The sequence below is a fragment of the Carya illinoinensis genome, chromosome 9 (assembly GCF_018687715.1).
Source record: "Carya illinoinensis cultivar Pawnee chromosome 9, C.illinoinensisPawnee_v1, whole genome shotgun sequence".
NCBI classification, from domain to species: domain Eukaryota; kingdom Viridiplantae; phylum Streptophyta; class Magnoliopsida; order Fagales; family Juglandaceae; genus Carya; species Carya illinoinensis.
In genome coordinates this window covers 40,844,511-40,858,589 of record NC_056760.1, presented here as the reverse complement: position 1 = coordinate 40,858,589, position 14,079 = coordinate 40,844,511, and the positions used below count along the sequence as shown (strand labels likewise).

At 34.7% G+C, this 14,079-nt stretch overlaps 1 protein-coding gene across 1 annotated transcript; it reads right to left on the bottom strand.

Moving 5' to 3' along the window:
* Positions 1 to 3,187: 3,187 nt before the first annotated feature.
* On the bottom strand, positions 3,188 to 10,248 carry LOC122275146 (neutral ceramidase 2-like). Its single transcript, XM_043084109.1, has 10 exons — positions 10,025 to 10,248; positions 9,564 to 9,918; positions 7,741 to 7,949; positions 6,802 to 7,158; positions 5,605 to 5,869; positions 5,241 to 5,511; positions 5,013 to 5,138; positions 4,459 to 4,522; positions 4,208 to 4,377; positions 3,188 to 3,988 (listed from the first exon to the last, which is right to left on the bottom strand). The coding sequence occupies exons 1-10, from the start codon at positions 10,089 to 10,091 to the stop codon at positions 3,440 to 3,442; spliced, it is 2,433 nt and encodes an 810-aa protein (XP_042940043.1). The 5' UTR covers positions 10,092 to 10,248; the 3' UTR covers positions 3,188 to 3,439.
* Positions 10,249 to 14,079: the final 3,831 nt, after the last annotated feature.

Sequence of the window (14,079 nt, the reverse complement as noted above, 5' to 3'; positions counted from 1 at the left end):
CAATCATAATCTTGTTTCATTCTCATGTTCTAATAAATATTCAATGATTAATTTTTAACGATATATATGGTATATTGTGATTGAATGTGACTTCAGCTATCTATATAAATCAAGACTATTCAATAATACTCTTATAATCATGTAGTAAAAAAAAGTTTTTATTCTAATCACCAAAATAATTAAAGACTATTGAATGTTATAAGGTGTGTAAGTCATGCGTATTTATTTTTTTAAAAAATGAGATAAATATAAGATTTACATAAAAATCCTACTAACCCTACTTTTTGATTGTAGACTTCATTTTTTATAAAATGTTATTACGGTGTATAAATTCTCTGCACTTATTTTTATTTAAAAAAAAATAGACAAATTTATGATCTACATAAAAATCCATTTTTTCATGGTATATTTCAATTTTTTTTTTTTTAAATGAGTGTGAGAAACTTGCAATGCAGATCATCTCTGTCAATATTTATGACAATTTTTATACCTTAACTATCAAACTAACACATTAAACCATCAAAGTATTAAAATATTGCAATGCACATCATCTTGGCTGTATATTTGTCATTATTTGGCTGTATGTTGCAATGCACATCCGGTCAAAATTAGACCATTATTTGTCATTTTGTATATTTAGAATGGTAGTGTTGTACGAAACTCTAATGACCAATGACTTGGATTTTGTTTTATGCATAAGATATAAAGGGAGATAGAATCATAGATAGATAGGATGTTCCTTTTTGTGAAAATGATTCAAATGAACACTGACTCGGTCCAAATAAAGTTGCTGTGATTGGTTATTGTAAAAGAAGAGAGGAATAAAAGAAGATATAGAGAAAAATGGCGACCACATGGGCCAGTTGGGATGTGAGGAGGCAGTGGACAGTGAATCATAGTGCAGATTAATTATTAAATTCCATGCACACGGCTACTTGCTTCTTCGTTGCATTGTGATGGTACGTAGTGTGGATTTTGACTGATCATGTGCTTTTTTTTCTTTTTGAGTTTTATTTTCCAATTCGATACTTTGCTTTTCAGTTTTTTGACTTTAACAAATTTGTACTTATCTGTGCAGGAAATTACGTTTCAATCTTTAATTGGTGTATCATGCGGATGTGCTTGATACACCAGCCAAGCTTTCTTACCAAATCACCTTTTCTTTAACGAGGGGAGGTGGTTTAGAACTTTAGATGTAAGGCGGGAGAGGCATGGCAAAGAGGAATTAGAGAGAACCGGCCGGCCATGCTGGGGATGGGAACCACATGTTACATAGTTGTTGCTGTGTTAATAGTAAGGGGACAGTTGCTGTGAGCTCGGTCATATGAGGACAACATGGTCCAATGAGGTGGTAAGTAAAGTGTTTGTCATGTAGTTTTCAGAAACTGATCTGTCTATGACAACGTGTCAGTTATTAATTTTGAAAATATATTTTAATTAGAAATTTGATTTTAAACTATATCTCAATTGTATCTTATCATATAACATGTGTATTGCCAACTTTTACCAAAAATTTCAAAAGGGCAGTTCTATAAATACCGAAAAGTCTATTGATAAAACTATTCGATTGTCACTAAATTATTTTCTTAATATTTAAGAAAAAAATTAAAAATAAAGAATTTAATACCTTTCTTAATGTTTAAAAAAATTAAAAATAAAAATGAATCCAATGGTACAAATGCACACGGTCCTTTTGAAACATGTTTGCCAAACATGTCCTCATGTCATTGTCATCTTGCATTTCCTCATTTTCTCTGCAAAAAGCTTTTTTCAAACTTTAAACATTTTATCTAAGGGAATTGTTAAGCTTTTAAGAGATTTGACAAAAGTATAAATTCATGTGACTTGATATGATACGTTAAATTTATTTTATAAAAAAATAACTTTACAATCTAGCTTGATATGATACCATGCGCCCCCTCGTCCTTGACACTCGTCTGCTAGCAATTTGACGCATCTCTTGTTTGTGATTTTCGTATGTTTTCACTTCTCTTAACCAATGATCGTGAGAAAGAAGTAGTAAAATTTTCCTTTAGCTAGTCCAAACCAGGAAAATGTATTACAAATCATTTCACTGCGGCTTCTGATCATAGTATTACAGTTCATTTATCAGACTATATCAAAACAGCTTCAAGCAATTTGCTTTTGTGGAAAATGAGTAGGGTCAAGTCATTTGTCTCAAATCCCTCCTCCTCCTCTTCTTCTTCTTCTTCTTCTTCTTCTTTTCTCTTTCTTGTGCTGTATTTGCTTTGGGATGAATGTTGGGAGCTTCTCACCCTATGGACTCTTGTATCCTTTAACATTAAATATATCCATAATATGCTTGTTTAGAAAAATAAAAAATAAAGATTTCAACAAAAGATTCTTGATTAACATCAAATTAATATCAAGACTTAGGTGTGATTAAAAATGACAAATCTAAAATGAAAAGTGACATTGGTCTAATTACAAAGATTCTTTCATTTTTCTAATCACCCTCTGCCCTTTTTCATTTTCGGTAAAATTACCTCTCTTGTGACGGATGATCTCTCATTTGTCTTAAGAAGAATTTTATTTGCAAATCTCATTTTTTACACACCCAACATATCCCTAATGTGGAAGTGTTCCACATCAGCGATTTTAAAAAGTTATTTCTGTTTTGTTTCTTTTTTTAAAATTGAATGGATCCCATGATAAGTAGTGTCTTAACATACATCTTTATGTATAGCAAAACTCTATCGTAAATGCACACCTTTAAACTATGAGCTGTCATTTACAAGCCAGGTAGCTTGTTAAGTTACGAATTATTCTAAATTATTATACTAAAGGAGAGATGTGTATCTAAACATTCAACTAATATTTCAACACCCCCCACAAACAGTCAAAATGCAAAGTTAAGAGTTTGAAGTCATGACTATTTACTCAAATATCATGCTAAATTACAATTTTTCTTAAAAAAAACCTCAAGTTGACTAGAAAAATGGGTATTAATCATTCCAATAATATAGTTTTTTTGGTCAAACCTTTTGTGCTTTGCCCTTTCGAGGATTCGTTCCTTGTACTTTTACAAGTAGTAGTGACCTTATTGACTGCCTCATGTTTTCTTCCCATGAGGTTGGACAGAAATTCTAAGGGAAGAGTAAGTCTGAAATGACTGACGTATAGGAGGTGAAATCTGAAAAAATAGGACATGGGGCAACTTCTGCAATGAGCAAAATATGGGGGTTCGGCCAAAAAAACCCCTTATCAACATATCAACTTCCACAACATAATTTTCCATGCACTTATCAGCATATGGGTCATAACTTGCTTATTTAGTGTTAGTTATACTTGAGAATTAAATTGCTTTATTTCCCAGGAGCTCTCTCGCTGAGAACAAGCAGCGTAGATGATTTATATACTTCTCGTTCTGGAAAGTGGAAAATTCTAACAATGACTTCAACATATTATAGTCATATCTCTATGCCACTACAAAGGCGCTAGATGAACCTGTGAAATGGCGGATTGACGAAAAAAGTGATTTTGAAGCACCAAAATGGCTTATCCGATATACACCTGAAGCTGCAGATGAAGGAATTCTCCATTCTATGGTTGCATGGCTCTGAGGACTAAGTTTTGCAGGCCTTGACCACTTAAAACGCAGACAGAAATCGTCATCATCATAAGCTGGGGTCCATGTCTTCCGGTTCTGAAGGATCTCAACCAATGCAAATGTGCCCTCAGTCATAAGGTCATTTCTCGGGCAAGCGGACCAGAAGGTGACTGTAACCATTTCACCCTTTTTGAAGGTGGAATTTGGAGGAACATCAGTTTCGACATCTCCAAAGTTTATGCCGGGAGGAGTAGAGTCTATTACAACCGGTGGAAGTAAGCTAATTTGCTTGTCAAGGAGATCTGGGGGCTGCGGGCCAGGTTCAACAGTTTGGCCACTGATGAGAGCAGCCGCTAATTTTTTGAACTCTTGAATGTAAGCATCAAGTGTGTGTGGACCATACAGTGTGGAGGCTCCCTGACAATCAAAATACCAGTCAGAAGAGAATTTATGAAACATTGGGGTTTCGTTCTATTTGAGGAAATAAAAGATAGTGTTTGTCCAGATGATTAAGGTTAAATGGTGACACTAGTAGGGAAAATGAACTGTATAGCTAAAAAGCATGAGTAGCTATGCCAGATTGTTGTGAAGGAAGAAGATTCTGGAATGGAGAAAACTGAAAAGTGTGACACAAACCTCATATCTTTGCACCTTGTACTCCTCAAAGGTGGTCACGTACTGTGAATATGTATTGGTCAGCCCTGCAATGACTATATGGACATTGCTGTTAAATTCTCCATTACCTCTAGAAGTAAGCACTTTCTTGACGGCATCACGAAGGCGCCTGCCGGCCATGGTTGTAAATTCTGCAAGAAATGATGTCACCAGCGACCTTACATCAATCTATTTCACCAAATCTTTTGTGCTTAATATGACAATTTTGTTACCTCCAGGAACACTAAGAATCACAAGTTGCCCTATCCGCAAAATTTGAATTGGAAGTATTGAGGGCTGCATAAGTAATTCGATTTATATGCATCAGTAACACCATTAAACCCCCACATGAAGAAATTAAAGTACTGGCCTATTGATCTGCAGACACCAATCTATAGAAATTGATCAAAATGCTTAAACAATTATTCAAAAGATCAAACTGTAACCACCTTTGTGTGATAAATGTGTTCCATTTATAGAAAATAATAACATAATGAAAATATATGACAAAACGTTAGATGCTTTCTACTCCCGAAAATTAATTCAATTAGATTGTTGAAAGGATTCGTTAAAATGTGCTCTAAGAGGGTAAGCTAAAAAAATGGCATATTGACAAACAACTTCGGTTATTAGTCTGGTCCAATATGTGAGGTTTCCAGACAGTGCCATTGACTTTGCATGGGCTTCTATGCGCAGAACCTTGACAAAATGCTACTCCACAGTCAATGTGCTAGTTTAGGCTTCCTCAAAATTTATAGTAAGCTAAAAAGTAAATTAAATTACTCACTGCCCAGTCATATGGTTCCTTCATTTCCCCAGTATCAAGTAGAATAGGCTTCGGATACTGACATTTGATCTGTTCCTGACTCGGTGTTTTTATCAAGTCCCTCACCAACCTCCAGAAGGCATTCCCCTGTATATGCACCCAAGAAAATAAGCAACTGACAATGTAGGTGTTTTACCATTAGAGGGCACATTATAAAGATGGGTTAAACATGTACCGGCTACTTCCTACCTTGTCATCCCCCTGCTTGAAATCAAATGCTCCAGGACCATCAGTGGTCCCTGCAGCAAAAGAAAAGCCCAAGGCAGCTGGGCATGTTTTTGAAACCTCATGACCCCCACCAACTTTAGGAAGTGAGACCCCAAGATTGGAGAAATTGAGATATGCATGCCTGTAGTCAACTTTCCCTGTCAGCGGCTCAGTTGCTTTATCAAACAGTCCCATAGCTTTTTTGAATTGCCTTTCTCCAATTATACGAGTACTCTCAAACTCATCAGGGTAACTGCCAATTATCATGAACGGTCCATAAACAAAACAAGTACTAGAAAATAGAACGTTACACTCAAAAGGAATTTCAGAGTCTTAAACTACATACCCTGGTCCCCGACCATAGCATAATTCATTTTTACCATTACAGGTACTGTGATCAAAATCACAACTCAATCCGGTGTCTATGCAGTATGCACCAATAACATTTGGGCTTACATCACCACAATTTGATTGACAGAAGGCAGATATGAACTGAGGCCGGTCAGCTTGCCTGAAAGCATTCCTAACCCGACTTGCAAGACTCAGAAACCTTGTTGCAGGCCGTCCTTGAGAAAAAGGAAAGGAGGTGGCAAGACTCATCAACTCATTTCCTGTTTCAAATTAACTACACACAATGAAGCAATTTCTGTTTCACAAGGAAAGAAAGTTCTTGTACGATATGCCATGCTATGCACCCGGTCTACATATGAACCATTGAGTCAATCCAATCCTTGAGAGAGTGAACATAATCCACAAAAAAAGAATCGGGTAATTATAATTTGCACCGGCAAACTACTACCCTTTTCAATGTGCACCTAAACTACGAAAAGTTGCAATATACACCCCAAGGCATTGATAGATTTCAATGTACACTGTTCGTGAAGATCTAACCTTGAGATTATGTCACATTATCTATTTTTCCGTAATGTTAGCAATCAAATGTTAACCAATGTTGCACATTAAAACATATTGGTAGTTTGAGGGTGTGATTGTTTTTTTACCCAATTTGAAAAAGCATCATTGTTTTGAATTTAGGAACAGGAGTCTTTAAAACACTCTATTTGAGCTACTCGGTATTAACAAGTTCAAAGAAGTTGGTATACGCCTAATTTCTCTACATATAGATCCTCAATTCATATTTTCTAAATGAACCAAAGCCAATGCAAATGAATCTTCCCGGAGGATGGTTATTGATTGGTGTTGATTAGAAACCAGCATAGCGTATGCAATGTTTTCAACACAAGGACACTTTTTAGTTCACCTGGACGCCTAGTCTACCACATGATAACAATACAATAAGGATGTTTAACTGTAAGCAAATAAATTCCTGCAATTTTTAGATTAAGTTTAAAGGTGGGCTTGGTACATTAGGTTCTTATTAACATAAACTAAATGCAATTGATATCAAGCCGGCTTCCATGAGGAGAAAACGTAGATGAGCAAAGCACATAATAATTTAATGAAAGAAAATTTAACTACAACTTTTGTAGATTTTAACTGCAATGTCCATTTGTGGGCCGTCATTTGACTAGCATTCACTTACGGTTTTTGTTGTGGTTGGGAACTATGGTTGAGACTCTACGAGGGATCCTTTTAGTTCTAAACTTCTTGAAGTAGAGAGCATCAAAATCTTCCTGAGAACCCTTCTCTTCAAACCAGTCCTCCATAAACCGTGCTGCAGCTCCTTTGTTGTCACCACTTATTAATGAGTTTGTGCGGCTCATTGAAGTTCCATGAGTAGCAAACCAGTTGAAGCTACCTACGGGTCCCCATTTATCATTTACAAACTTTAAGAGGGTCATTTCTTTGTCAACATCATACTTATATTGAGCCCGCTCTGCCGCAGGATTATTGAGATAAGCACTGGGACTACGATTCACCCCTGCATCTAAAAGCTCTCCTGTGGAACCATGATGAAAGTTGTCATCAAGTTTCAAAATATTACACAACATACCTTAAACAAGAAAAATTCAGAAACACGCCAAAGTCCCACTCAACCTCATGAAACTAATAAGCCAGGGGAAGGAGAAAAATGCGTCATCATACACTAAGGAACATGTTTTTCGTGGACAGAAAATACCAGGTAATGTATGGAAAGTTCAAAAATACAGAAATACTAATTGATTGGTCAGATACTGTTTGATTATGGTTATAAAGTTAAAGTATTAGGCATTAATTGTCTCGATGCCAAAATTTCTCAAAAGGACGTCAGCAGAACCACTTTGCTTCATCAATTAAGTATGTTCCTAACACCAAACCAAAAATAACAATGAAGCATCTTCCTTATCATTATCATCACCCAGATAATATAGGTAAGTTGTATGCATTTTTTCTTTCTTTTACAGATATGCCTCTTGGAAAACATAAACCTTTTGTTGGAATGTGTACCACCTAATATTATCTAGGAACAAAAAGTGTATAAGTTGAGATCGAGAAGCAAATATGCTTCTTAAAGATGCAGCAAACAGAGGTATCTCCTTACCTTTATTTACAAAAATTGACCCTGGTTGAAGACTTTCATGAGCTTGTACAATGCTTTTCTCGATGCCATCAACAATCACATCAAATGACTGGCGAACAAATCCAAGAGATGTTACAATATATACAACATATTGAAGGTAGCCTCCAGGACCAGCATGAGTGTGGATACCACTAATGGCAACATTCTGCTCTGTATAAAGGTCCCCATACCTAAATAAACGGTGATATGTTATGATGTCAATCAGCAAGACCATCAGTAACAGGGTGAGAGCAAAAAACAAAGGGGGTAAGGATGCAAGTTCCCATGTCCTTGATGAAGTATATGTTTAGGATGTGCCAATTTCAAAGCAGATTCTTCCTTGGGGTTATAAAAATAAAAAATAAAAATAAAAAATAAAAATAAAAATAAAAATAAAATAAAATAAAAAAAGAGTTAATGGGCTTGTCAGGCATGCTAAAAGAAACACTATCTTATCATTAGAAAATGAGAGGCTTTCTTTGTAACCATCAACATATTTGGCAAGACAGAAATGAAAGGATATAAAAAAACGCAGCCAGTTAGATTGTAGTTTGGGAAAGTAGGATGATGTTAAGATGAATCTGTCTAGGATGGAAGAGGCAGCTGGCAGTGGGAGGTAACATTTTATCGAATGGTTGAACATTGGCGTACAGTTCATACAAGATAATTGAAGAAGAGAAAAGTAGGAAGGTTTCTGTACAAATTGCACATGGGAAGCTTGACAGAAAGACTAAATTGTTACATTATATTTTAGTGAAGTTTGGGTACATGGCGTGTCTTTTTTAGATATTATTGAGTTAATTATGAAATCAGCCTGTGGGATTTCGTCGGTTTTCAAATCACTCATTCGGTTTCATTTTGTGATGATTTATTCCCTAGGTATGCAAACTTTTGCAATTAATAAATCCAAAATTTGACTAAAATTAGAGCTTTTGCCTAAAGTCAAAACCAATAGTGATATTAATCCACGTTGAACTAGTCATCCCAAAGTCAAAATAATAATATAATATTATATATATTAATAATAGTTTTTTAAATTTTAATTTTTTTAATATTTTGTAAATACACTATATATTAATTAATAATTTAATTTTTACTTAAAATTATTATTTTCTAACTATTTTTTTCTCAACTTAATTATCTAACAAACATATTTGAGAATACTTTAATTAATAAAATAATATTTAAAAGATAAATAGTGGCCGGCCAAATTTAGAGAAATAGATAAAAATAGCTCAAAGCTCAAGCTATTGAATTTTGACTATTCCAATGAAGAACAATTTTGACACTTTTGGCTATAATTTGATGAGTCACCGCCAGTGCTCTTTAGTCCTTCTTCCACCAATTCGTTTTAATGGCGGGCCAGTCAGAGTGCAACATGTGGCACAATTTTTGTTATTTTAAAAGAAGTGTCCATGTGTCACTCTGTGATTGGCCTGCTGTTAAACGGATTGGCAGAAAATGGTTGGAGGGACCTGATCGTGAAAATTTGCATACCCGGGGAGTAAATCCTCCCGAAATGAAATCAAGGGAGTGATTTATAAACCAGGGGAAACCCAGGGACTGATTTTATAATTAACCCTATTAAATATATCATCATACCTCCTCTTGATAGGATTTTAGCTAAAAAATTTACTTGCAAAAGAAGCAAATGTCCAAATATGCTAGGTGATATTTATAGCATGTAAGCATTGATTAATATTCAGAAAGGTTCATGTCGTGTTTCTGTTCTGTTAGTGAATGGATACTGCTGCAATGAAGGGAAAAAAAAAATGGAAGATTGAAGTATAATGTTAGTTCTATACCTTATTTTAAGTCTCTCGAGCACTTTAATTGTAATAATTTGTGAGGCCATGCAAGCATCAAGATTTACAAATGCTAAACGGTTCCCCTTAGGTTCTGCCACAATAAATGTTCGAGCTCGCAACCGGAAGTGAAGTCCAGATGCAATTTGATCCAAATCTGCATAACCCATCATGTTAACATCTGCAGCAGGCCCTGTTATGTCATAGCTTCCAAGACCGATCAAGTAATTGGAAGCTGATAAAGCCCCTCCAATATCATGTTGTAAGAATGATAAGAAAATCAGGAACGAGATTGTTGCAGATGGCCAATGTGTAAGGCCACCACAGAGAAAACCAAGCATCCCAGTGTCCTCTTCTGTTAAAAAAAAAAAAAAATCCATCTTTTCATCCTTCACCTCTCCAAAAGAGGAAAGACAAACCATAAGAAGATATTAATTCATTCATGCATATATATCACTAACTTGTAACGTCAAAGTATCGTAGCCAGCGAAGAACTTGAGTATGAAAAGCAATATCAACAAATGGCATCTCAAAAGCGCACAAAAGTCCAAGGATTTATCAAGTAAATATCATGAATTGAGAACTTGCATTTCTTCTATACAAAACTAGCTATGTGCTATCACAATTAATCCTTCAATTCAAGTCCACGGCATTCATGTCATGAATTCTCAACTCATGATCCAATACTTCTAAACAAATCCAGAAACAAGCCAAATATAAGAGACTTTTTTGAGTTACCTTAACGCATAAAATATGAACTCAACTCAGAGCCACAATGGGAAGAAGAGTTTCAACAAATATACATGCTGTACACAGAGGAAAGTGAGAAGAAGGTGAAGAACTCGACGCATCACAAAGTGACAAACCCCAAGTTTGTCCACCGTGGGTCACTGGGGTCGGCAAGAAGATAGAATCTGTTTCAACCTTTTCCTCCCCTGCTAGATAAGAGGCCGTGAATAATGTCGGAACCAACGTCGGAATCCTATGACCAATATTTTTGTACTGAAAGAAATTTGTAATCTTGCTGGTTGCTTCGATTGAAATGGGCAGTGCTCCACTGCCAAGTATTCCTGTTGTTTGAGACATAGAGTTCACGAAAGTAAGGTGGAGTTTCAGACGCGCATTCAATGTAGTAGGTAAAATGGCAGGTTTAGCAGTGAGCCTTGTTGCAGTGAGTAACAGCAACCAACTACCCCAATTCGGCTTCCTACAACAGCTTTAGAGTTGTTATGATCTTATGTTTTACACGATCAACGTTAATGTAAAAATCTTTCACGTTTTAACTCTTTTAAAGTTATGAATCCTATTATAAATGTTATGTTAACAATATCAACTTGTGTTTGTGTGTGTAACAAAAACTCTTTTAAAATTATAGATGACATTATTCTCATATTACCGTAAATTATAGGGCTTGTAGCCATGGTGACTGAAAAATGGCCCAGCAATAAGTCTGATGTAGAAGAAGCAAGCACCAGCCCAAGACGAGATCGATGATCAGGGAGAACCATCCTCGGGTGACAACGGCAATTTGGCGGTACGCTTCAAGCTAAACAAACCAAAGTGATGATATTTATGCATAGAATAAACTCTTGATGATCAGTCTTTCTTGTTTATTAAATATTATGTTTGGGTGCGCTTGGTAGTCTACATTCTCATGTAAACAGCTCTTCTGATAGAAATGGGAAGGCCCATACAGAGCCCAAAACGCAGCACGGATAGAAGGGCCAATAAGACGAAAGGGCTTTGTCCCGGGCACATCTTGAAGTTAAAATATACAGCTTTAACGCCATAATAATAATAATAATAATAATAATAACAAGAATTTTATCATTTCCACTCTATGATCTTGTGTTTGAATTAAAAATAAAAAGAATTTTTTTTTTTTTAATACCATTGTGTTATAGTAGTTGTTGTATTATACTGTCAAGAGTTGATGGCCTAATGGCATACGATCCTGGCCTATTCTTTAAATAAAAAACCTGAATTCAAAAATCCCATGCCCACATTGTTAAAAAAAAAAAAAAAAGTTGTAATATTATCATGAGAGGCCAATCCATAAAAAAGGCTCATAAAAGCTACAAGCATAAATGAAGGATTCGATTATATTATCATTATTAAAAAGGGGGGAGAAAAGAGTCAAAAACTCTGCAAAGGTCATGTCAGCCCATGTACATAGGGCCTCCAAAAAATAGCAAACAAAGTCCTAAACTTTATTTATAGGATGAAGAGGACGGCATCCAATCCCTCAGCAAAACTAAAATCATGATGACAACATTGACAAGAGTCAAGACCAACATCAACAAGTGGAAAATATAAAAATGGGGTTGGCACTTGGCATGAGAAGAAGCACTTTGTAGGTGAGGTTTGAAAAAGGGTCCATGTGATCTTTCTCTTAGACTTTGAATTTATCTTTCTTGTATGCATAGATCGACTAAGCACATTTGGGAGAAGAATTAATGGGTTTGGTGGGTAAAGAATGCAAATCAGCCGAACTATTGTGGGATTATCTCGACCCAATTGGGTAAAGCACCAAAATAGCAATGGTTTGAGAATAGGTGTGACAAGTTGACCATCCTAATCCATCCTGTGGGTGGGTGGCTGACTCCGCCAACCACCTCATGGGTGGTTCTCGCCACCTTACATGTTAGGCTGTGGCTAGAGCCTCATAAGGAAAAAAATGTCATACGATTTCCGGGAAAATCCGAAAAGAATATCATCTCGGCGACAATCTACAAGCAAAAAGATCCCAAGTCATTACAACAAACTAGAGCCTCAAAATACCTTTGCAACTTAGCTTTCAAGTTTCAACAAGAATATGGTATTGAAAACAAGGTGTGTACCCACCCCACTTTCACGCGTGATAGAACGACCTCTACCAAAGTATAGTCAGTGCTTTGGCATTGTCTTGGACTAAGATTTCATTAGTGGGAGGTCCATTTCCATGTCCATTTCCAAATATTCCAACTCCATTCCAATTGCAATTGACAGATGGACTCTTTAGCACCCATAATAATTAATTAATGAAACTTCTTATCCCTTTACGAGTATGATTATTTTTAAGTGATCAACCTCAACTTCAATCCTTTTTTTATTTTTATTTTTTGGTTTATTTTGGATGCACGCGCATTAGACTGATACAGGCATGAAGCATGTACACCCTTGGCAGTGCCATATGTTACAATTTTAAGTAGCGTTGCTTGTAAGGGTTGTTTTTGGTTACAAACTTACAAATACAATTATTTTAATGATTCTTTCTATTAATTAATTAGTCCATCTAAATTTAATATTATTAAGGCATGATTAGTGGCAAAATACATGCCACTTTAGAACGTTACTATCTTCATTACTATATATATATATATATATTCAGTTGGCACACTTTATTATTGGTATTATTATTTTTAGAAGTAAGATTATTTTTAAAAAAATAAGAAGTTGAAAAATAATCATAAAATCATATTCATTCCATTATTCTGTTAGAATAATACATCATCAATATTATATAATATTTATATGATAAGATTTGATTTATAAAATTTGAATTTATAATTTTTAAATAATCAGCGACTTTTTTCAAAAAAAATATTAATTTAACAAGTTTTATTAAATGATAGAAACGGTTTACAACTTAATTGCATTATATTGAAGCATAAATAAATTATTAATTATATTTTCAATTTTATATAATTTATTAATTCCTCCGACAATGGAGCCTGACAACGTGCAAGCTTTTATACTCGGATTTAAGATTCTCTCCGCGTTGAAATCGTCATTTCTTTTGCTTCCTTGTCATGCGTCATGCAATGTTATCTTTTCCGAAAGTGTAACGTCTTGACAGTAATGATATTCTTATACTCTATTTATTATTCAGTTATTTTTTATATAAAAAAATCTAGATTAAAAACTTTAAAATAGAAATTTTTTACATAATTTTTTTAAAAAATAAATTTATTAAAGAAGTTAATTTTTATAAAATTAAATTTATTTTAAATTAATTTATATGATTATATTGATTTTTTAATTTATTTTTTTAATTATAAATAAAAGTCAGATTTAAAGAAAGGCGATAGTTTCTTTTTTAAAAAACAAGTCGAGTCAAATGATTGAAGATGACAGCATGGGATTTTAAAAGAACGCGGATCGAGGAAGGTTCCAATCTACCGAGTAGTGATAGGGTAGTCACCCTATCATCTTCGATCTACCAGGTACATTACGGATGTGGGTACGAGAATTTGTTTTGTGCCCCCCAGGCCCCAAATATCCATCCATATCTAATCTGCCCCTGTTAACAAATGTATTTCCAGTCCAGTCCTAAACGTGGCGGCGAGTCAGACAGTCAATCACGTCTTAATTCGGAATATTTGACACACAGTTAATTGGATATTAATAATTTTTATTTTATTTTATTTTTTAAATTTTGAGATAGAAAAATAATAAGCATATTATCATTTTGACTTAAATGAAGGGGATTTATATATATAATCTCGTTACTGAAAAATCCACTCCTTTTTGTAAT

Excerpts from the sequence above, each read along its gene's own strand:
- LOC122275146 (XM_043084109.1), bottom strand. The coding sequence starts at position 10,091 with ATGCCATTTGTTGATATTGCTTTTCATACTCAAGTTCTTCGCTGGCTA. Across the intron at positions 7,950-9,563 it reads CTCGAGAGACTTAAAATAAG|GTATGGGGACCTTTATACAG; the intron begins GTATAGAACTAA and ends CCGTTTATTTAG. Across the intron at positions 5,512-5,604 it reads TGCTATGGTCGGGGACCAGG|TTACCCTGATGAGTTTGAGA; the intron begins GTATGTAGTTTA and ends GATAATTGGCAG.